This window comes from Stegostoma tigrinum, chromosome 7, assembly GCF_030684315.1.
Source record: "Stegostoma tigrinum isolate sSteTig4 chromosome 7, sSteTig4.hap1, whole genome shotgun sequence".
NCBI classification, from domain to species: Eukaryota; Metazoa; Chordata; class Chondrichthyes; order Orectolobiformes; family Stegostomatidae; genus Stegostoma; species Stegostoma tigrinum.
The window spans coordinates 13,182,354-13,206,562 of record NC_081360.1 but is presented as its reverse complement, the minus strand read 5'-3'; the positions used below and the strand labels follow the sequence as shown (position 1 = coordinate 13,206,562).

At 47.7% G+C, this 24,209-nt stretch overlaps 1 protein-coding gene and 1 long non-coding RNA gene across 5 annotated transcripts in view; one reads left to right on the top strand and one right to left on the bottom strand.

Annotated features, from left to right (window-relative positions):
- Window positions 1-1,042: 1,042 nt before the first annotated feature.
- Window positions 1,043-4,058, bottom strand: LOC132209808 (uncharacterized). Its single transcript, XR_009445920.1, has 3 exons — window positions 3,886-4,058; window positions 3,557-3,792; window positions 1,043-2,271 (listed from the first exon to the last, which is right to left on the bottom strand). It is a non-coding gene; the product is annotated as an uncharacterized LOC132209808 (long non-coding RNA).
- LOC125453863 (neuropilin-2-like) overlaps window positions 2,235-24,209 on the top strand; it is a 99,766-nt gene continuing 77,791 nt past the window's right edge. The window contains exons 1-2 of one of the 4 annotated variants that reach the window (XM_048533937.2): window positions 2,235-2,359; window positions 3,230-3,535. In XM_048533937.2, the coding sequence (XP_048389894.2) occupies window positions 3,460-3,535 (76 nt within the window). In that variant the 5' untranslated portion in view covers window positions 2,235-2,359; window positions 3,230-3,459. Of the gene's footprint in view, window positions 2,360-2,434; window positions 2,546-2,705; window positions 3,536-24,209 lie in introns of those variants that run through there. The other 3 variants (XM_048533936.2, XM_048533938.2, XM_059647049.1) reach the window with 3 other exon arrangements.

Genomic DNA, 24,209 nt, shown 5'->3' with positions numbered 1-24,209 from the left:
GACTAGATTGAAGCACATTAGATTCCGAAGGGTCCTGAAGAAAGTATATTTTCTCTTATGGGAGAATTTAAACTATTTAAATACAAAGATGAGGTGGATATTTTTCACTCCGGGGGACTTTGAAACTCTCTTGTTGACAAGGTGCTGAAAACAGAGCTCTTGAATTTCTTTTAAAGGTAGAAGTGGATAGATTCTTGTTAAGCAATGGGGGAGTGAAAGCTTATCGGGGTAGTGAAAATGTGGATTTGAAGTTACAATCAGTTTGGCTATGAATATATTGAATAGTAGAGAAGGCTTAAGGGGCAGAAGGGCCTGCTCATTCTTCTTGTTTGCTTGTTGTATGTTTCCAACCATAAAGGATGACTGGGGTCCAATACAGGAGTGACAATGGTTTTAAATTCCCAAGGACACACCCCCATCACCACCACCATCACCCATATGTATTAGCTGTTGCAGGATACACCATTAAAAGACAAGTTGAGGACTGACTGCATAAGTGTCATGGTCCTCACACACACAAATAACAGCCATTTTGGAAGTGATTGAGTGCCTGGAGACTTTATGTGTCCCAGTTCCTATCATTGACTTTGGGAAATTATATAGCAGTGTGAGGGGTGAGAGGTTTTAAAAAGGAGTCCTGAAATTGGCAGAAACTGGAGAGTTTGAGGTCTTGCAGGTTCTGTTATGGCCATCATTATTTTACATCTGAACAAGGGACCTGTGGATATTACAGAACCTAAGGGAAGCAATACAACATTCTCCACTCCAGTATTTTCCCAGTACATGATTTGTTAAATTACTGCTACCCCATAGCATTATATTGCAGGTAAATCACAGTGTTATGTAATAGGTATTGTACAGCATATTGTTATGTCTCAGGTTTATCATGGTCTTATGCCACTGATATATCATAATGTTATTATCACACATATATCAGTGCTATACTATAGTGCCATATTACAGATACATCACAGTATTATGTCACACGTTTGTCACAGAGTTATATTAGTGTTTTAATATATGTCACATACTCTGACGGGTATATCACAGTGTTTTGTTACATATGTACCATGGTGTAATATTGCAGATATTTCACATGATTTATTACGGCTATATCACCATGTTGCATTACAGATGTATTGCAATATTTTATTACAGGTGTACCAGCGCTATATCCCAGATTAAATGCAATGCTATAGTACACATACACCATTATCATGGGTACGCCAGAATGCTATGGAGTACATTCAGATGCCTATCAAATGGCGAAGCAGCACACGGGGAGGGGGGTTGCTCCTGCTTCTTGTTCTTTTTACGATGTTCTATGCTGGATATATCATGTCTGGGATCCACGTGTAACGAATTAAGCTGCCCTGTTGATTCAGGAATGCCACTCGTTTGCCTCAACCCAACAGCGAGGCAGTCATTTGGTACCCGATTACAAAGAACCAGTGCATTTGGGCCTTTGTATAAATGTCCCCATTGTCTAAGATTAAAGAGAGGTAGCCGCTCCGGGCCACGGTCCGTATTTTACCGCGGACGGGGTGGGCTTCGGTCGTGGCGAGCGGCAGGTTCTGAACATTGCGAGGCGCACGGTGTGTCAGTGCACCGCTGAAAGGCTGCTCTGGCGCACCTCCCCGCTGAGCTGGCCGAGGGAGAGAGATGGAAAGCTGGAGCCCCCTGTGAAACAAACACGCCAGGAGTGGTAACTGCACCCGCAGGCTGACTTTTCGGAAAGGTGATGCCGGGTTTTGCGGGACAGTGAAAACACCAAGTAGTGACCGATAAACACCAGAACCTTGCCCCCGTGCACTCGGTTTAACCTCCCCATCCCTTCTCTCTATCTGTCTCTCTTTCCCCAACATCCCAAAATCCTGTTGCACACACTAGGTCTCAGCTTGGTGTTGGGCAGAGAGGTACGTACCTCTGCGAACCACAGCTCTCACCCGGCTCTCTCAGAGGGAAAACAGTGTCCGCATGAAAGCAATTACAACGGCGTTGACAGGGTTTGAGCTACACGGAGATGCTAAATAGCCTGGGGCTATTTCCCCTCTAGCGTTGGAAGCTGAGGGGTGTGGGGGTTTGACCTCATACAGAGGTTTATAAACACATGTATAACATAACTCAGTGACAGGCAATGCGGCTGATTCGCCACCTCGTTCACTTCTAACGGGGCCGGGACGGCTCCAGGTCCCGAAATGACTGGTAAATGCGTTGAAAATAAAAGGGAGCTCTTCCCAATCGGAGTATCCCAGGGCGGAGGACAGTCCTCTGAGGAGAGAGAGAGAAAGACATTACCTCTGAACGTGACAGAGCTGCACTCACAGTCCCCTCAACGCAGACTCGACCGCATTGAGCGGTGAGATAACTTTATCAGTACCTAAACGTGGGCTAGCTACGGATTGGTGGGAGGGGGGCTAGGCTGGTAGAATTGAACACACTCTTAAACACACACACACGCACACACCCAAAACAATTCAACGTGTTGCGCCTAAACGTGTCAGCGTTTCTTGACGGCCTGGAAGCTGTGTACCTTAACCAAGAGGTAAGAGTGAGAGGCGGTTTGGTGCGTGTGTGAGGGAGAGAGCTGGGAATGTGTTGTGGGTGATGTTTGAGATGGTTTTAAACACGGCTCTGGAGGGCGTGTGTGTGTGCGTGTGTAATGTGAGAGCCTCCGTTTTTAATGCTTTCGACATCCCCAAGCGAACAGAACAGCCCAAGAGAGAGAGAGGAGAGAGAGAGACACACACACACTCATACTGAGACGCACACACACACGCACGGGCAGGAGGCTACGGGCGCTGTGTCTAACAAAACGCACCAGAGGTGTTCAGAGAGAGAGAGAGAACAGCACCGTCGCTCAACCTTGTGGTATTTTGAAGTTAATTTTTTGGCGGAGGTTTCATGCGAATGAGAGTGAACTCTTGTTTTTTAACCTCCGTCGCGGAAGGCTGTAATTTTTTTTTCCACGGAAAGAACAAGCCAGTCAGTTTGTGTGACGGGTTCAGAGGGTCCCCTCTCTCTCTCTCTTGTCTGTCTGTCTGTTACTGGGAGGGTTTTCCGTGTTTTCTAGGACAGCGTTCTGGCGTGCTTGTGAGACCATCCCCGATAGGATGTAACAGAGAGAAACATTCAAAAACCGGCTACCGGAGAGGAAGTGACACCATCCGAGGCTTAAAAAGGACACAATCTTTTTTCTTCTTCCGTAATTGTGTTTTTATTTGGTTAGAGAGAGAAAAACTGGCGTTCGGAAAATAAGACTGGAGCTGGAGAGCGGTCTGTGATGTGAGAGAGAGACGCGGAAAGAGGAATATCGACATACACGGAAATATAGCGGGACATCAAGGGAGAGATCAGGAGTGGAATTTACAAAAAAAACCAAAACATCTAGCCCCCTCCAACACACACCCACAAGAAAAAGGCCCCCTCCGGGGAAGAGTCGGAGTTTGGCGAGGATTGATGTTGAAGAGAATGAGAACCACGGCACCCCTATGGATCATTTGGTGTTTATTCACACTTGGAGCTGGACAAAACGGTAGGAAGCGATTTCACTCACCCACACACAAACGCACAGACAAAACTTTTCCCAGCAGCGGCCTGACTCCGAGCTAACGGAGTGAATGTTTCATTAATTCTCAGTGCGTGCGGTATGAACGCGGGGTCCAGTCTACCTTCGGTTTTTTCAGCTTGTCGGTCTGGGATAAATTGTACCGCAAGAAAACGACCGGATCGGTTTCTGTTTCCACTCCCCTGAGTGGCAGATGTGGAATTTGGCGGGTGTTTAAAACACATCTGGATTAAATAAAAAGCAAGGGATTTTTTTCGCATGTTTCAAAGAACAGCAGATTTAGCAAAGAACATAAGGATTGAGACGGGCTGTTTTACCTTTGCTTAACCAAATTCCATCGACAAGCTTCTGCAACAGAACTCCCCCCACCCCCAACGGCCCCGGCCGAGGGTTATAGGTGAAAGAAGCAGCTGGGAGAGAGGGGGTACAGGTCTCTCTGGGAGAGGAAGCAATGCAACTGGGCAGGATTGCATTAATGGGGTTGGGAGCCCCCCTGGTTTCTACATTCTGAATCTGGCCCTGTCCCGGTGCTCCTTATCTCCCTCACGCAAACACACAGAGGTATAACTGGAGAATTCCAGCTGGAAGTTGGGAAGCAGAGATACCCCGCACCCGGTTATCGAGCCGGCTCCCCCCGCAGTCCGGACCCCTATCTGGAAGGTGTTTGCTCGGGATGTGTGTGTGTGTGTGTGTGTGTGTGCGCGCGTAGTGGTGGTGGGGGTATGTGGTTGGCTGTGCCAGGGATCGCTGCCCCTCGGAGCCCTGGCTCTCCGAAAGGGTTTCCTGCAGATATATAGCCCTGTCCGGGGTGATGCTGCCTGAGCCCGGCCCCGGACCTCCCTACACCCGGAGGTTAGCGGTGGGGTACTGAGCTCTAGGATTGAGCGCAGGCACCGAGCGCCTTCTCCCGGCGGCGCCTTCCAGCCCGGCACTGCTCTCAATCCTGGTGCAGCAGCGCCCCTTCCGAGCCCGCCCGCAGCAGGGGCTTTTACCGGGACGGAGTAACCCATCCCTCTCCCTGACCCGGTTAGCCCGGATAAAGTACCACCACCTACCAACCACACCCCGCCCCCCGACCACGGCTAACTGGGTTCGGGATACCCCCCAAGACCCGGTTAACCAGGTTAGTCCACCCCCGATTCCGGGCTTAACCGGAACTCGGTAGACCACGTCCTCGGTTAACCGCGACAGAGTGACCCCTTGCTCCGCGTTTACTCGGGACAGTGAGTATCCAACGGATTCGGGTTTATCCGGGACAGTGAGTACCCCCGGTCCGGGTTTATCCGGGACAGTGAGTACCCCCCGGTCCGGGTTTAACCGGGACAGTGAGTATCCCCCGGTCCGGGTTTATCCGGGACAGTGAGTACCCCCCGGTCTGGGTTTATCCGGGACAGTGTGTACCCCCCTGTCCGGGTTTAACCGGGACAGTGAGTACCCCCCGGTCCGGGTTTAACCGGGACAGTGTGTACCCCCCTGTCCGGGTTTAACCGGGACAGTGAGTATCCCCCGGTCCGGGTTTATCTGGGACAGTGAGTACCCCCCGGTCCGGGTTTAACCGGGACAGTGAGTACCCCCCGGTCCGGGTTTATCCGGGACAGTGTGTACCCCCCTGTCCGGGTTTAACCGGGACAGTGAGTACCCCCCGGTCCGGGTTTATCCGGGACAGTGAGTACCCCCCGGTCCGGGTTTAACCGGGACAGTGAGTACCCCCTGGTCCGGGTTTATCCGGGACAGTATGCATCCCCTGGTCTGGGTTTAACCGGGACAGTATGCCTCTGATCCGGGTTTAACCGGAGCCCGGTTTGCTGTCTTAGGGAATGTCAAGGATAAGCTTTTGCCTGGCTCCTTGCTCCCTCTCCGCGTTCGGAAACCACGGGGGCCAGTTTGCAATCTCCAAACCGAGCTGAACTCGCTCCTGTGCTGATGTGTGACTCGTTACCGGCGCGCCCAGGCAAATGAGGTCCTCCACGCTTTGACCAAGGGCTGACGCGTCACTTCTAACCCCCCACCCTTCTCCACTCCGTGTCCGAGCTGCCCCGAGAAAAGGGGTAACAGTGGTACAGGCCCTCTGTCAGTCACAGCTGAGAACTCACTCGGTCTGAGTTGTTTGTGGCAGAAGCCAGGGTGTGAGCGTGTTTTTTTTGGCTTCTAAGGCTCAGAATCGCCCCAGCGCGAGTTCAAAGCGCGCCGTGAAAATTTGAATTCAGTTCGGTGCAAAGAAACAGAAAATCTGCCCGTGAAATATCGAGGGGAAAGGAAACCTTTGGCCACATGGTGTGAGAGTGTACACATTGCATCGGATGGTGGTGGATGGCGTACGTAGATCTTAAAGAGGAAAAGGGAACGGTTGAAACGGAGGGCTTGCAAACAATGTGGACATTGCTGAAGTCCACGGCTTTCAATGCCCTTTCCAGTAAAGGTAACAGACACTAGAGCTGAGGCCATCGAGAGATCGCCCTCTCCCTCTCTGCAGGGTGGCATCTCTCACAGTGACAGAGAGCAACTTTAATTCCTCACACTCCTGCAATCTGCCCTGACACCTTCTGGTCAGTACGGCTCTGCGACTTTGTGCCTTAACCACTTGGAGACTGGGACAAGGGCTGTCTGGTTATTAGTGGACAATGGAAGCGGTGTGAGCATTTGAGCTGTGTGTGTGTGTGTGTGTGTGTGTGTGTGTGTGTGTCGGCCGGGGGGGGGCGGTGTGGGTCACAAGACTTCTTTTTGAACTACCAAAGGTTTAAGCGTAATCCACCGGTGTTTTCTGTCAACTGTGTCTGGAAGTGGATAAAGAAAGAGAAATGCAAATATCATTTTGAACAGTGGGAAGCCCCTGTCTCATTTGTGAGGTCGTTGTTAACACTCCCAATCCTTAAAATTAACACACGGTCTTTTCTGAAGTGTTCCCCATACCTAACCTAGATCAAGAGGTTTCTATCTAACTCATGGCGACACTGGCTTGGTGAAACTGTCCAGTCTTATGCATTCCATGTTGCATTTATCCTTTCCTTAACGAGTTCTTTCTCAGATACAGTGTTCTCTCTCAGTTACGGAGCTCTCAGTCAGTTACAGAGTTCTCTCAGTTACAGAGTTCTTTCTCAGTTGTAGAGTTCTCTCCTAGATATGGAATTTTCTCACAGTTACAAGGTTCTTTCTCAGTTATGGTGTTCTCTCTCACTTATAGACTTGTCTCTTAGTTATGGAGTTCTCTCTCACTAGTTGTCTCCCATTTATGTAGTAATTGATTCAATTCTGATATCCCTGAAACATCAGGTGATATTTTATCCCCGTCCAACTCATTTCAATTTTTCTCTTTCTTTTCCCCTTATGTTCTGACTATCCTATCGAAAGTAGTCTTGATCCACCCTGCAGCTTTGCAATCAAGATTTACCTCACGCAATTTACTTTTTCTCCAAGACTTCAGATTCAAACTCAGCATTACTGTGCTTAACTGCTGCTTTCTGGCTCATTCCATTTTCACACTTTTCAAACTAAGTGCTGTCCTCCATCCAAGGATACAGTTAGGTATACGAGTGTGAGGAGAAAAGACTTGCATTTATATAACGCCATTCACAACCTCAGGATGCCCCAAATTGATTTTCAACTACTTAACTACTTCTAAAGTGTAGTTACTGATGTAATACAGGAAGCATGACAAACAAACCTGCACAGACAGCAAGCTCCCATCACGAGCACTGTCAGATCATTTGTTTGCATAATGTTGGTTGCTGTGTAAGTTTTGCCCAGGACACCAGGGAGGATTCCTCTTTGAAAAATGCCATAGTGTCTTTTCCCTGAGCAGACAGGATCTCTGTTTAATGACACATCGAGAGAGGCGTTGTTTTGGATAGTGTAAAACTCCATCAGTGGCTTACTGAATTGTTAGTCCAGATTGTCTGCTCAAGTCTTAGCTTAAACACACGTTCCAACAGATTCAAGAATAGTTTATTTCCTGCTGTTATGAGACTCTTGAATGGACCTCTCAAATTTTACATTTAATGTTGATCTTGCTCTTTGTACACTTTCTGTTGGCATAACATTGTATTCTTCACTCTTCTATTACCTTAATACACTTTGTACGGTCTGATCTGCCTGTCCTGCATGCAAAACAAAAATTTTCATTGTACCTATATATATGTGACAGTAATAACTCAAAAACTCCACAATGGGACTCAAACCTAATTCTTCTGACGCCATGCTGTTTCTAGGCAGGTTGGTGTCCATGACTTTTCTCTCTGTGCCATAGGAGGTTGAGAGGCAACCTTATAGAAGTTTACAAAATAATGAGGAGTATAGTTAATGGTATTTGCCCTTTCCCTGGGATGGGGGATTTCAAGACTAGGGGCACACTTTTAAGGTGAGAGGAAGGAGAATTAAAAAAGACACAAGGGGCATTTTTTTTACACAGAGGGTGGTTTGCATGTGGAATGAACTTCCTGAGGAAGTGGTGGATGTGGGTACAATTAAAATGCTTAAAGCACATTTAGATAAGTACATGAATGGGAAGGGTTTGGAGGGATATGGGTTAGGAGAAGGCAAGTGGGACTAGTTTAATTTAGGATTATGTTGGCATGGACTGGTTGGACCGAAGGGTCTGAGTGCTGTATGACTCTATGAGGTCTGTTACCATTGCCGTGATTACAGGGCAGACCACTTCCCTTGGTCTGGGTGTGGTGGGCTATGTGTGGAACGTCAGTGCAGTCTTTTTTCCTCCCTAGTGTATCCTAACTGTGAGTAAAAGCATGTGAGTAAAAACAAGAGATTTTTTTTTCCTAATTCCACATGCATGATGGAATGTTCTCCTACCTTTTTTGGGCTGTGTTTAGTTTCTGAAGGAAATGTTTAAATTCGTGCAGGGATATTTTGGTGTGGAACGAGTCATTAGCTGGGAACTCTGCCTAAGTAAGTGGATTCATGGCATGGAACCAGTACCTCCCTGTCAAAATGAGACAGGCTCTCCCCAACCAGTATCAGCACCAAATTACCTTCAATGTGTGGCAGCCCAGGACATACCCAGATTAAAGATTGTTCTGCCTGCTGCAATAACAAATCAGAAAGGCAGGTTTGAATTTATATAGCAACTTTCATAATTTCAAAATTACATCCTGAAGAGCTTTGGATGGTGCAGTGGTTAGCACAGCTGCCTAAAAGTGCCAAACATCTACGTTCAATCCTAACCTCAGGTGAACATCTGTGTGGAGTTTGCACGTCCTCCCTGTGTCCATATGGGTTTCCGCCAGGTGCTCCAGGTCCCTCCCACAGTCTAAAGATGTGCAGCTTAGGTGAACTGGCTGTGCTAAATTGTCTCACCCTATGTAGGGTAGGTGGGTTGGTCATGGTTAATGTAGGGTTACAGGGATTAGGTGGGATGCTCTTCAGAGGGGGTTAGCCCACACTCAAGAGCTGAATGGCCTCTATCTGCATTGTAGGGACTCTATGAACTTTACAACCAATGATGTATGTTGAAGTGTGGTCATTGTAGGAAAGGCAGAAGCCAACTTGAATAGAGCAACAAAATGCATTTTGATCATGACCGAAGAATCTGTTTTAATGTGCAATTAGTTTTGTGATAATGTCAATTCTTGTGTAAATAACATTCAACTGCTGTTTGGTTGGAAGTGCTAAAAGTTTCAAGAGATGAGTGATATGAGGCAAAGTCGGAATGTTGTATGTCCTGGAAGGTGATGGCATTCTCAAATACATGCTGTCCCCTGTTTTTCTGGGTGGCAGTGTTTGTCAAATCTTTGAGTTGTTGGATTGTATCTTATATGTGCTACACACTGCACAGTGATCAGTGTTGGGAAAGTGACTGTTTAGACGTTTTTAATCAACCTGTTCAGACATGTTATGACTCACCTCTGGAGCAGGTGGGAATTGAACATGTGCTGATCTGGCTCAAAGATGGGGATACTGCCACTGCACTACAGGAGCCCCGAGGTAAAGTTGGCAAAGTCCTGTCGGACCTTATGGCTGCTACCTCATTAGAGAGACAGAGAGTGACAACTGATGACGGTTTAACCTGAGGGTCACCATGCCTCAGGCGAGGGGAGAGGTTGAGAAGGAGAGTCCTTCGTGGTAACATCAGCTGGTATGGGAATTGGACCCACACTATTGGTGTCAGTCTGCATTGCAAATGAGCTAACTGACCCCAGAGGGTTCAGAGTGTGAATAATCTGTCTTTTAGGTGTTTGCTATAGGATGTGTAAGAAATTTAGCCAATGGATGATACTAGCAGTGTATATTTGGAATAAATAATTTTATAACATGGTCCGGCACATTACAGAGAAAAATCTAATCAGTTACATGTTACCCTGCATTTGGAGCGAACCCCATAATTAAGTTAGTGTTTTTCTCTTTCAAGGAAATACAATAATAGCCTGAATATAGGCTACACCCCTAATAAAAATCAGATGAGGATTATATATGAGTAAATATGGTATGCAAAGACATTGATGGCTCCACTCTTAACTTCATATGACTCAGAAGGCTGGTTAATAACAGATTCTGAGCAAATGAGCTGTAATCAGGATGGTATAAACTATTTGATTTCAGCTGTAGCATTCCTTCCTCTTCCTTTCCCTCTCCCCACACACACTAACAGCTGTCATCAGGGCCTGTGCCTGATGGTCATTTGATAGTGTGTGAGACGAGTGTAACCACTGGACAGATCAGAATCAGTGAGTTGTTATAAAAACTTCAGCCAACCTGTCTGCAGTTCTGCGGATCCTACTCCGGCCACAGGACTCCTTGCCAGAGCCACATCCTCAGATCTCCCCAGAGCCAGACAAACATCTCCGATTTCCTGCTCCTACATGAGAAACCTCCAAAGCACCAGCCCCAAACCCCCAGCAGTAAGCTAGCCCTCCAGTACCTGTCTAACCATGTGCGATTCAACATTTTGTAGCCAGTGAATCAAAAGGTTGTGATTTCGTAATGCCCCCTCCCCTCCGGGGAATTCCACTTGGTAATGTCAGTGCAGTACAAAGTAAGTGTTGCACTATCAAAGAGTTACTGCTTTTCAGTGAAATGCAAAACCAAGGACCCTGTCTGCCCTTGCAGGTGGATGCAAGGGGCACGAGGTTAAGAGAGAAGTTTCCCTGAGTGTTCTGTCCAATGGTTATCCCTCCAACCAACACTAGGTTAAACTTTTGGTACTTCCAAACAAACAGCAAATGAATGCATCATCAACACATGGATTCATATTATCCGGAAACCCACGGAAACAGATTCATGATCAGGATGGAAAATGGAATGGCCTGCTCTTTACATCAGTCCATGGGAGCTAACCGAGCTCAGTTTGACTGTTACGTTTCCTATGTGACTACATTGGGTTAGTAAATTTGCAGACGACACTAAGGTCGGTGGAGTTGTGGATAGTGACGAAGGATGCTGTAGGTTGCAGAGAGACATAGATAAGCTGCAGAGCTGGGCTGAGAGGTGGCAAATGGAGTTTAATGCAGACAAGTGTGAGGTGATGCACTTTGGTAGGAGTAACCAGAAGGCAAAGTACTGGGCTAATGGTAAGATTCTTGGTAGTGTAGATGAGCAGAGAGATCTCGGTGTCCATGTACCCAGATCCTTGAAAGTTGCCACCCAGGTTGACAGGGCTGTTAAGAAGGCATACAGTGTTTTAGCTTTTATTAATAGAGGGATCGAGTTCCAGAACCAAGAGGTTATGCTGCAGCTGTACAAAACTCTGGTGTGGCCGCACTTGGAGTATTGCGTACAGTTCTGGTCACCGCATTATAAGAAGGATGTGGAAGCTTTGGAAAGGGTGCAGAGGAGATTTACTAGGATGTTGCCTGGTATGGAGGGAAGGTCTTACGAGGAAAGGCTGAGGGACTTGAGGCTGTTTTCGTCAGAGAGAAGGTTGAGAGGTGACTTAATAGAGACATATAAAATAATCAGAGGGTTAGATAGGGTAGATAGGGAGAGCCTTTTTCCTAGGATGGTGACGGCGAGCACAAGGGGGCATAGCTTTAAATTGAGGAGTGAAAGATATAGGACAGACGTCAGAGGTAGTTTCTTTACACAGAGAGTAGTAAGTGAATGGAACACTTTGCCTGCAACAGTAGTAGATTCGACAACTTTAAGTACATTTAAGTCATTTTTGGACAAGCATATGGACATACATGGAATAGTGTAGGTTAGATGGACTTCAGATTGGTATGACAGGTCGGCACAACATCGAGGGCCGAAGGGCCTGTACTGTGCTGTAATGTTCTATGTACATTTCCGAAGAAGCTTGTTGTCTGGAATGGACTGTGATTATGAGAGGAGATAGCTCAACGCCAGCCTTTCGTTCCAAAGTTCAGCTATGCACAGGGTTGACAGGGTTTTCTGCTGCTGTGGACATGCTGCCTGATGGTAATCCAATTTGGAGCCTTTCAAAGAAGACTGGCACAAATATGGGGCACTCACTGCCTCTGAAAAGCACTGTGCAGCCTGGGGCTGAAAATTCTGAAGTCTAAAATAGATCCACTAATTTTTTATTTGTTGAGGGGTGCTGGGGAATGTGTTGGTGGGGATGCTAAAGGATGTGGAGTCAGGGTGGAACATTGGAGCTGAGATATTGAACAGCTAGGAAGTAACTAAATCGAGGCAGCTATGAAGGGGCTGAATGGCCTCCGGGCTCTGATTTGAATAGCCACTCATTTTAAGAGACCAGGTGATTGACAATCAGCGGCAATAAATAAGAGAAATGTTACCTTTTGACTATAAACAATGGTGGTCATGAAGACAAGGCTGGCTTAATGTAATGTTTGGGAGAGGGGTCCATACCAGGCCTAGGTTACGTGGGGTAAAGCTCAGTAAATGAGGCGCTGGAGTCAGCTTTGTGTGTTTTTTTTAAACCATATGCACGGTGATGACAGTTACCGGGTCCCCTGCCAGCGCAGCGGAGGTTATCCTACTGAATGAACGGCGTTCGTGTTCTTGGCTTGGAATCACATCTAGCCAACAATAGGTCCTTCAGTCCTCGTACAAAATAAAGCTTTTACTTTTAACTGCGTAAATCCCCTCTCAGCTACCTCTTCAATGCAACAGCGAATGGAGCCCACTGTCTTTCTTCCTGCCTCGACCCAGAGACTTCCCCTGCTTCAAAAGAGCCCAAGCACCCACCCTCTGACTGCGTGGCCCAGTGCCCACTCTTTAGTGACTTGAGCCTTTGAGGGCGAGAACTTCTTAGGCGTGTCAGCGCCGCACGGCAGCAACCTGTCCGCGCCTAAAGGACAGGGGCGCTGGACGACATTCCTCGCACCCTCCTCTGCTCCCCACCCAGCTTCACAACAACCGAGGCCCATCGCAGCCGCCTCTCCACGCCAACGGAAAACAGCTAAAGCCAGCATGGGTCCACCCCAGATCCGGCTCCGTCTCATCTCCAGCCCCACGACCCTCCTGAGACCGATGAGCTCCCCCAGTTCAGGCTGCTGGCGTGCCTCCTGTTTTCTTTGGCGGCCACACCTTCCACAGCCGAGGCCCTAAGCTCCAGAATACCATCCATAATTCTCCCGGAGACAGGAAGAATTGCGGATGCTGGAGTCAGAGGTGGAGCTGGATGAACACGGCAGGCCAGGCAGCATCAGAGGAGCGGGAAAGCTGACTTTTCTTCGGGTCGGGATCCTTCTCCAGAAAATCTCTGAATTCACACTATCTCTACCTTTTCCGTTTTGAGGCGGCCGCTGAGGGTCTATCGCTCTGACGAAGCTTTTGGCCATGGCCTGACATCTTCTCGCCTTGGCTCGGCGCCACGATCTGCCTTGCTCCCTCAGCTCCTTCCCGCAGTCAAGGCGCTATGCAAAGGCGGGTTGTTGCTGCTACACAGTCACACATTTTAACGACCAGCGGGAGTTCGGCCAATGCATGAGATCCTCTTTACACGGCACCGACCACACGTATCCGAAAGATCCCAGGCCAAGCCCGCGGGTCGTCATGAGCTGACGGAGGTGCAGCAGAATTGCGCACAGCAAGATCCCAAAAAAACACAAGCGCACTATTGGCCGCGCGAGCAGCTTCATGATGCTGGCTGAAGTACGAATGTGATCCAGGGGTGCTGTGGTGAACTCACCCACGCTCCTTCAAAATATGTGCTTCTCGGGGTCTTTTGCATCCACTTGGAGGGCAGATGAAAGGCAGGAGAGACTCAGTGGCCTTCTGCTCCTGTTTCTCATGTTCCGAGCATTTCAAATCGAAGCACCTGCACCAGTGCAACACTCCCTCGGCGTTGGTACCAGCCGAGATTACTCAAAAAAAAGGAGGGGGATCTGAACACACAACCCATTGACACAGGGCCAGATCTCTCCAAGGTGGCAAGCTCTGCTCAGCTTAAGATTCGTCTCATGACTCTAGGGCCCCTTCTGCGTCGATAAACCACAACGTCATACATACTGAGGTTTTCTTAAAAGACCTTGGGCATGTTCACAGAGTCACAGGAGTGTGAACAGCACTGAAACACCCTCCAACCCCCATCCCTCTCTGTCGGTACCAACTCTGGGGAAATGAAACCATCCGGTTAGTTTCCCGTCCCGCCCTTTGCCATAACCCCTACGAATATATCTAGCATTTTCTTTAAACTCTTATTTTTTAAATTCCACTCCACTGGCCGCAGGGAAGCACAGAACGAGGTAGATGGAGTCTGAGGGAGGGAGCAGGAGAGGGAGGGGAGTGAGCAGCAGTTGAGGTTGGTGAAACCAAGGCAGGCCTGCGTTTGCAGAGCTGAGAGCTGCCTCTTCGGCAAACGGCCAACCAGTTCTCCGTTCCTGAGGAAAAATAAAACAACACGCTTCATTCCAGCAGCTGCTGCAATCTGTTTGCTGCAGCCTGTGTGATGTCGCTCGAGATTCAGGTTGGGGGAAAAACTGCTTCGAAACACTTGCCTTATACCACCTGCCAACTTGGAAGAGCACCCCTGTTCAGTCTCACCCCGGGCTCCCCTGATGGGGTGACAAGACCCGAAGGGTAGAAGCCATCAATCAGTGCCGGGTTAAGGTTAAACCTCTCCCAACTTCCAGCGACCATCCAGTGAAACAGCAATGTAAAGTTTGAGACGATGGGGTAAGGGAGGTGTGAAAATCCTGCCAGGGTCTCACGAGAGTCATAAACAGGTTGTCATTTTTCACTCAGAGATCAGAGTATCATGTGTTCCTTTCCAGAATCATAGAGTCATAAGGATGCACAGCTCGGAAACAGACCCTTCGGTCCAACTCGTCCATGCCGACCAGATATCCTAAATTAATCTACTCCCACTTGCCAGCATTTGGCCCAGGTCCCTCCAAACCCTTCCTACACGTGTGAGATCCTACCTTTATCTCTGTTTTGCTGTCTCTGCCAGGGAATTACCCAAGTTGTGAGGGGAGGGGTGGGCTTTGTGGTGGTTAATGGTCCTGAGCTCAAGAGGGACAGGCTAAGTGACCTCTGGGCGCTATCGCCTGCCCCTTGCTTTTTGTAACTTTGTCCCTATATCCGTGTTACAGAGTAGTCCTAGAACCGGTGGGAGGCCATCCCATCTCACCAACCCTTGTCCGCAACAAGAAAATTACCTCCCACTCTCTTTTGAAAATCTTTATCCTATTCTTTATCCGAGAAGGAGCTACTGAATCTGTGCCTGGCAGAGCGTTCCAGGTCATGTTAGCTTGCCGTGTAATTCCCTTTCCTCATCTCTCTGTCATTAATTATGATCGACTTGGAGTGCATTGGCGCCCGGGTCCTGCAGCTTCTTAAACTGTAATCTCTGTGTTTTCTTTCCAATAAACTCCTCTCTGAAATGTTTTCATTTCCGTGTTCCCAAAGCAACGTCCCTTTTCTTCGCTGTAATGAATCTAGCAGTACGGGGAATGAACTTACTGCTCGAGTGAGCAGCAACAGAAAAATCGTTTAAAGTGGAATTTCTCCAGCTTCGGCCGTCTGGCTGGATCCGAAATGTCCCGAGTTCCTCCGGCCCCGATTTACTTTGTTTGCGCAGTTGAAGCATGTGACCTCGGTGTGAAATCATCATGTGATGGGAAAGCTTCTTAAAATGTTAAAATAAAAGTGAATGTAGAATAATTCCCCAGGCTACTTAATTCTTGTAGTCACCACTGCAAACCACTGACCTCTCCTCTAGCCGCCCCCGCCCCCCCTCACTGTAGCATTGATGCCACTCCCTCCAGCAATTTAGGATCCCAAGTTCCACACTTTTCCACTATTTTGTCTGTCTGACTCTCTTTCCCTTTGGGCTCGATCCCCACCTATCGTTTATTCCATTCTCCGCCACCCCAGCCCAGCCCACCCCACCCCAATTTTGCTTTGAAATAAATCATTTTCCTTGCTGCCAGCGGTTCCAAGGACGGGTCACCGGACCCGAAGCGTTCACTCTGATTTCTCTGCACACATTTCCCTAATAGAACGGCACAGGTGGCTCAGTGGTTAGCACTGCTGCCTCACTGCGCTGGGGATCCGTGTTCAATTCTGCCTTCAGGCAGCTGTCTGTGTGGACTTTGCACATTCTCCCTACGTCTGTGTGTGGATTGCCTTTGGGTGCTCAGGTTAGACGCATTGGCCATGCTAAATTGTCCCATAATGTCCAGGGACGTGTAGATTATGTGTGGTGGGGATGCCGTGGGCTTTTTGGGCCTGTTTCCACACCATAGGGATTCTATGAAAGCTACTTCTATTCTACGCTTAGCTTTTACAGCAATTTCTATTTTTGTTGGGGTCCCAAGCTCTGGAATTCCCTGCGTCTCCTAACACGCTGCATTTCCTCCCTTTCCAGCAGGCCTCTGTCACCTGTTGTCAGCCTCAGTAACTCTCCACAGAATCTTCTGTCCAGAACACCCCTCAGGAGCCATCTGCAATCATTTCATTGAAGATCTACGGTCGGGGGGGAGGGCAGCAGGCCATTCAGCCCATCGAATCCATACTGACCCTTCGAAGAGCATCCCACTCAGCCCCAGCCCCTACCCAATCCCTGTATTTCCCATAGTTAGCCTGAACATCCCTCAACACTACGGGTAATTTAGCACGGTCAATCCGCCCAAGCCTGCACGTCTTTGGACTGTGGGAGGAAACCCGTGCACCCGGAGGAAACCCACGCAGACACGGGGAAAACGTACAAACTCCACGCAGACAGTCGCCCGAGGGTGAAATTGAACCCAGATCCATGGCGCTGTGAGGCAGCAGCGCTACCCACTGAGCCACCGTGCCACCCTCATGTCATTATTTTCTAACCAAACAGTTCAGTGTTGTCACGGCTGGTGGGATTTGAACCGGGGCCTCCTAGCTCGGAGGTGGTACACTACCAGTGCGTGCACAGATCGGCTGTTGTCGAAATTTCCGTCCCAGCTATAGGCCAGGCTGAACCAAGGAAAAGTTATGCAAACCTTGTACGGTGCATTCCTGGGGAGTGAAAAACATGTGCAGGATGGGGCCTAAGACAGCGGTCAATAAAAAAGACAATTTGGCCTCCACATACTTAACAAAGCGGAGGAGGTTGGGGAGGGTAGCAGGGCATGCTCTGCCTAGATACTTTTTAAAACTCACTGACGTGCAGAGACTACAGAAACTAAGACTGCTCTGCTTAGAACCCTAAAAGGAAGTTTATTCGGTGCATTCAAAATGACGAGGCATTTTGATACAGCATTGAGGAAAAACAACTGTCTACCGATACAAAGGTTAGACAAACTGACAAAGAACTGGGGAATTGTGAGGAGTTATTGTTTACACAGTGCATTGCCATGAATTAGAGCACATTGCCTGAGGGGGCTGGTGGAAGCAACTTCCATTGTTATAGTCATGAGATAAATACTTGGAAAGGAGACATTTCGATGTCGGGAGAAAATAAACAGGGCAATTGGAAGAATTAGGGGGTAGCAATTTGACATGAACTATACAGAGAGGACGGGCTAAATGGTCTCACTTTGCACTGGAAGGTCTGAAAAGTGTCCCGCTACTTGGATAGCTCTTGTTTGTTCCTTCCACACTCAGGAATGAGGGAGAAGGAATGGTCACAGAGCTGTTTGTGCCTGTGCTGTGTCTGAGCTCTGAGTGGTATCTCCGTTACCTGGTGGACTTTTTGTAGAAGAGCAGAGGCCCTTTGAGGAGATTCTAAACAGATGAAATTTCCAGACGTGGAAAACAGCACTGTCGCATGACACAGATGAGATGCCCGTGGAATATGTTTTTAAAAAATTACGATTGACATTTTGATTAATCCTAAATTCAGGCCGACGACTTCATTTGCAATATGCATATATAAACCGTCATAAATCATTCTTAATGTGACGCTAGCTTCCCTTCTGTCATTCAACTTCTGTACATAGTTCCCAGGGAGAGGCTCCCTTGCTCTTTGAGTGTGAGTCGGCGAATGGAAATGGGATAAACAGAAAGGTTTGCATTTAGGTGGCGCCTTTCCCGACCTCAGAAGTTGGTGATGGGAGGGGGATTCTCAAAAGTGTTTGACAGCCACATTTTTTTGCAGTGGAGTTACAGGAGCTGTGGAATGCAGCTTTCTCTTCCTGCCATTGGGTGCTGGGGGAAACCATTATGCGCCTCCCTCCTGGACCCGACTGAAGTCAGCGCTGAGGACCAGGAATTGTTCCTAATGCAAGAATCAGACCTGGCAAGCAAATGTAGATTCCAATAAATTCGAGGCTTGGGGAAACCTGGTCGGTGGTGGGGGTGGTACCTAACCAGTTGAGGTCAACAGGACAAGGGGTAGAGGGGGTAGAAGGAATATGTCTGATCCGAGCACTTGATGGGCAAAGAAGAGTGGGGGCTTTAATACAACAACTGAAGAGCAAGGAAAAGGGGGGAATGCTCGCAGTCTATCCAATTTGTTTTTAATTTCAAAAATATACCGTATTCATAAAAAATATAGTCATATAGCACGGTTACAGACCCTTCGGTCCAACTTGTTCATGCCGACCAGACACCCCAATCTAACCTACTCCCATCTGCCAGCATTTGGCCCACATCCTTCTAAACCTTTCATATTCATGCACCCATCCAGATACCTTTTAAATGTTGTAATTGTACCAGCCTCCACTACTTCCTCTGGCAGCTCGTCCCATACACAAACCACCCTCTGCAAGTAAAAGTCTGCCCTCAGGTGTTTTTTAAATCTTTGCAACAAAAACAAACTTGCTGGAAAAGCTCAGCAGGTCTGGCAGCATCTGTGGAGGAGCAAACAGAGTTAACGTTTCAGGTCCGGTGACCCTTCCTCAGACCCTTCTGTCTTCTGAGGGTCTGAGGAAGGATCACCGGACCTGAAACGTTAACTCTGTTTTCTCCTCCACAGATGCTGCCAGACCTGCTGAGCTTTTCCAGCAACTTTGCTTTTGTTCCTGATTTACAGCATCCGCATTTCTTTTGTTTTTTTACCTTTTTAAATTTTTGCCCTCTCGCCTTAAACCTATGCCCTGTAGTGTTGGACTCTGTCACCTAAGGAAAAAGACCTTGGCTATTCACCCTATCCATGCCCCTCATGATTTTATAAACCTTCAGAAGGTCACCCCCGCAGCCTCCCACGCTCCAGGGAAGATTGCCCCAGCCTATTCAGCCTCTCCCCCCGTCAGAAATGTAGTGGCATGTCAAGGAAACAAACAAACATTGGAGTTTCGCTCTATTAAAACAAAGCTAAGGCATGTCTTACTTGTACAAGAAAGAGCTTGTGCGTTTGAAGCACGGGGAGAGTCCGATAACCGAACGGGGCTCCCAGGCTCTCTGATGAAGGGTCCAGGCCCGAAACGTCAGCTTTTGTGCTCCTGAGATGCTGCGTGGCCTGCTGTGTTCATCCAGCCTCACATTTTATTATCTTGGGGCTCCCAGGATATCCAGTTGAATGGGGACGGGATTCTATTTCAGCCAATTATGAGTCACATGGAGATGAGAGGAGTTGATCTAATCCAGTCAATGCGGAAACAATGTGAGTGGGCTTTAGTCTAGTGATTTGTGGGAGACGTGTGATTATCAACTCTAGTCTCTTCATGCAACTTGGCCTTCATCTTCAATGTCTGTAAAAGCTCCTGTAAAACGCTTCAGGACGATGCTCAAGGTTCAATTTAAATTGTACTTTACAGACTCCCCATAGGTTCGCCCCCAGGAGAGCCGGTTCCTGGTAGTGGCAGTGTGAGGCAGACCAAGTGAGCAGGGGGTCTGCGAGCAATAAAAGAGCTGCTGGTGTCTGTCTTGTGTGAACTTTTGTCTATCCCGGTGCTAGCGACAGGCGAAGTAATCTCTCTATCAAGACAGCTCAGTGAGGACAGGAGGCCTTTCAGTGCTTAAAGGACGCTGTTTAGCACATAAATGTTTCCTGTCATCGCTGGGTTGCCTTATCTCTTAAGCTGATGCAGAGATAGCTGGTTTGCATTCAGCTAAAATACACAGACTTATCGGCATCATAAATAAAATGCTATCACGTCGATGCTGGAGATTAGGGAAACAATGCGTTTTTCAGCGAGACATTTCTTTTGAAATCTGTCGTTTTTTTAAATTTTGCTTTTATGGAGGTTTCTTTTGTGTGCGTACTACTGAGATATGGGGCTTACACATTTCCATCTTTCATGCTCAGTGCCAACATCCAGCACTGTTAAATCAGATACTGACCCGGTTTAAGGGCCGAAACGAAAAATAAAACAGGAACAGTTAAGAGTGTGGAAGCAGGCCGTTCGGCCCATCGAGTGGAACGGGAGAACTTCATTGGGGTTTGTGCCCTGTGCAATATATGGACCGGCTGTTATGATTCTCGATATTAAAGCAGCACTTCATTGACTGTTAGGCACTGAGGCACATTGTTATAATGTGGTTCAATAAAGTGTGGATTTGCATTTCTAGCAGGGGTATCATAGCTCCTTCATTTTGCTAGTTATGAATAAGAGAATATAGGACTTTTCTTCTTAACACGGCCCATCAAGTAAACAGTGACTCTCCAAAGAGCTTCTTACCCAGATCACCACCCCCCCACACCCTAACGACTCTATCCCTGTTTTTCCCATGATTTATCCACCTGGCCTGCACATCCCTGGACACTACGGGCATTTCCCATGGCCAATCCACCTAACCGGCACATCTTCGGACTGTGGGAGGAAACTGGAGCAAACCCACGGAGACACTGGAAGAGTATACAAACTCCACACAGATAGTAGAAAGATAGTGGGAAGAGGCAGTAGTGTGAACCAGCTGAGCCACTGTGCCACCCCAGATGCCAGTGTATCTGACACACCTTCAAGATGGAAACATGTGATGCTGCTAGAGGCCAAAATGTGCTTCAAAAGGGTCATGTTTAATTTTAAACAAAGAAATTCAGGATATGGATGTAAATCTGTGTTTGTATTTTGACTTTTGATCTTCTTTTAAATGTCAGAGTTGGTGGTCAGTGGGCATTATCGAATGTAAAGTTATTCTCACTGTCTGAATCGCAAACACCTGAAGTGATATACTATTCCACATTTGACAGCAAGAATAGCACCCAATCATAACTAAGTTTTTCAGCTCAGTAAAACAGATTGATGAGAGGCTGAGTGTATGTGTGCATGTGTGTATGTGTGTGTGTGCGCGCGTTGTCTGTGTATGTGTGTGGATGTATGTGTGTGTACGCACCCATCTGTAATTGCTGCTGTCTTTGTATGCCTGTGTTTAGGTATGTGTGTACATCTAGGTGTGTGCGTGCATCTATGTGTCTAATATGTGTATATCTGTATGTCCATCTGTGTTCATATGTCTCGTATGTATATTTGCATGTGTGTAGATGTTAGTCTCTATGTGTCTGTCCTGTGTGTCTGCCTGTATGCACATAGGAGTATGTCAGTGTGGGAATGTGTTGCATGCGTACGTGTGTCCATCTGTGTGCCTGTCTTGTGCCTGTTTGTATGTGTGCTGATTGTGTGTCTATATCTGTGTCTCTGCGTTTGTGTGAGTCTCTGTTTTGTCTGTCTGTGTCTCTGTTTCTGTCTTTGTGTATGTGTGACTGTCCGCCTATGTGTGTCTATGCCTCAGTTAAAACTGTGTGTATGTGAGTGTCTGTCGATGTCTGCATGTGTGGAGGTTGAGGGATAGAATTGGAATTTCCAGGAATAAGGTTCAGCTGACTGTTGGGAACAAACCCACAAGTCAGAGCTGGGTGGATAATGCCTGTTTTTTCTTTTTATTTCGTTTAAACACCTTTGTTCACCACTTTGAAAAATAATTGAGCTGGAACTCAAAGATTGGTCTGCAAAGGGAAGCAGGAAGGCCTGTTGGTTTTCTGATTGGTGTAGACAGGACTTGGGCATGTGGAATAACTGTCAACAGGAATGTGGGAGTAGACAGTAAATGTAATAGTCAGTGGTCATTCAATCAAACTCCTGAGAATAGGACCAACCAGAGCTGTGCCAGTGAGTGCATGTCCTGAGGTGGTTTGCATTAGTTTCTGACCTGGCATAGTTAAAGAGTTTTAGAAAGAGCAAGTGCTTTTCAGAGGAGAAACTACCCTCAACTGATGTGTAGAGTCGAGGCGCAAAATTCTACTCGGTGGACGATAAGGTGTGGAGGAGGTGAGGAAGGTCAGTAAAATTCCAGAGAACTACGTGGGGATGACTCCCTGATGCAGTCCTTCAGGTAGACCATTTCCCAGCAGCTGGAAACGCTGTTGCATGTGTAAGGCTGTCGGCTGGAATCACAGCATTGTCAGCGCGACAGAAAGAGGCCACTTGGCCCATCGTGTTCACACCGGCTGTTTTGAGCATTTTTCTCTCAATGCAGACCCCTTTGCCATTTCCCCGGTAACCCCGCGTATTATTTCTGCTCAAATAATAGTTCAATGCCCTCCTGAAGGCCTCAGTCGAACCTGCTTCCACCACATGTCCAGGCCAGGTGTTCCACACCCCATCTACTCACTTGGTGAAAATATATATATCTCACAGGGTCTGCACTCCACTTTAGACTGTACCCTCTCGTTCTTTGTGGTAGAATCATCAGGTCATACAGCATTGTCCAGGGTCACACACCATCGTCTCTATAATTCCACCACGAGAACAGACAAAACAGTGACGACCAGCTAAGCATAAATGGCACAACGGCACAGCTTTTAATGAGTGGTACCAGCAACATCTGCATTCATTCAGCATCTGCCGTTTTGCAAAACATCCCAAGGGTTCATAACAGCAGCATCGTCAGGTAAAATCTATAATTACGCGAAAAGAAACGTTGTGGCCAGCAATTTGAGAAATGCATTCAAAAGGTTGTGTTCCCAAGGCGTGTCAGAAAGTAGGGCCGACAGGAAAAGTCCCATGAGGGCAGCTGGTCGCGTCCAGTTCCAGCCCTACCTCGCCACCCGTGCGCCGTTCCCAGAAAAAAACTCACCATTCCGCAGATGGCAGCGGAAATATTGACATCGTTTGCGCCCACATCACCTCTAAAAGGCTGCTGTGAGACAGTGGTGTAGTGGGTGATAAACATTTGTTCAAATCCCGGGAATGCCAGATTGTGATATTTGAACCCAATGTGAGAAAATAACTTGGAATAAAGAGCCGACCTCGTGTAGCCCAGAATTGTAAAAGTCCATCTGGATTAGAAAGTTGAAGGCTGGTCCTAGTCAAACAGCACGGAAACGGGCCCCTTTGTCACAACTTGTCAATGCCGACCAGGTTTCCTGAACCGAACGTCCCATTTGCGCCTGTGTTTGGCCCTTAGCCCTCTTAAACCTTTGTGGAAATGAGAGACGGTTTGGGGCACTTTAGTGGAGTAAGGAGATCTCCAAGAGGTGAAAGTTAAAATAATAAGACGACTGAGCTTGTCATGCTACCATCCTTCTGTGTGTGTAAACTTCGCATAATGTCTTGTTGGACCACCGTTGCTGAGGCAACGATCCCTTTAAGGAACACAGGAGGGTGACCTTTATGCAGGCTACAGGAAGACTGCTAATGAATAATGAGGTGTTAACATTGACACAGGCAGAGACCCTGACTGCAAGGAGGAGCGTTTGCAATAGGTGAACAGGAGGCCCTGTTCAGCTTGGACCGCACTTTAAAGGGAAAATCTGTTGGGTTTCTGAGAAGAAGGCTCAGTTGGAAATATCCAGCCTTGGCTTCTTATCCCTTCCGAGGTGGTTTCCAAACAGAGATATGTTTTTCTGCCTTGTTCGGTTGCGGGAAAAAGTGACCCCTCTCCCCTTCGTCGGTTCATAGTCGATCACTGGTTGCTGTAGATCTCAGATTCCTGTACATTGCTGGTTCCAATGACTGTGGTCTGCGGGTCAGTCTCCTGCATTAGCCACCCGTCCATTGTGAAGTCATGACACTGAAAGAGTCCTTTTGGCCAATAGCGGCTCCTTGAATGAGCTTTGCCCATTTCACTAGCCCTTGTCTCCCACACTTTGACGTTAGTTCCTGGTCAAACTTGCAATCCTACCTGTACAAAAGACCCACCATTACCAACCTCAGAGCACCAAGCAGAGTGAAGTGCTTCTAAAAGGCCATCATGCCAGAAGCACCGCCTCAGGTGCTCACTGGCAATGCCAATGCAGAGATGCCAGGAGATGGAGAGGGGGTTTTATGAACTCCCAACTCTTGGCTCCTGTTGTTGGAGCAGGAGAGGCTTAACATTCCCACCCTGACACCACAGGACCCAACAGTTCTGTCTGTAAAAGCTCACTGGCGACACGTTATCTGCGACGACAATGCTACCAGCTTGCATT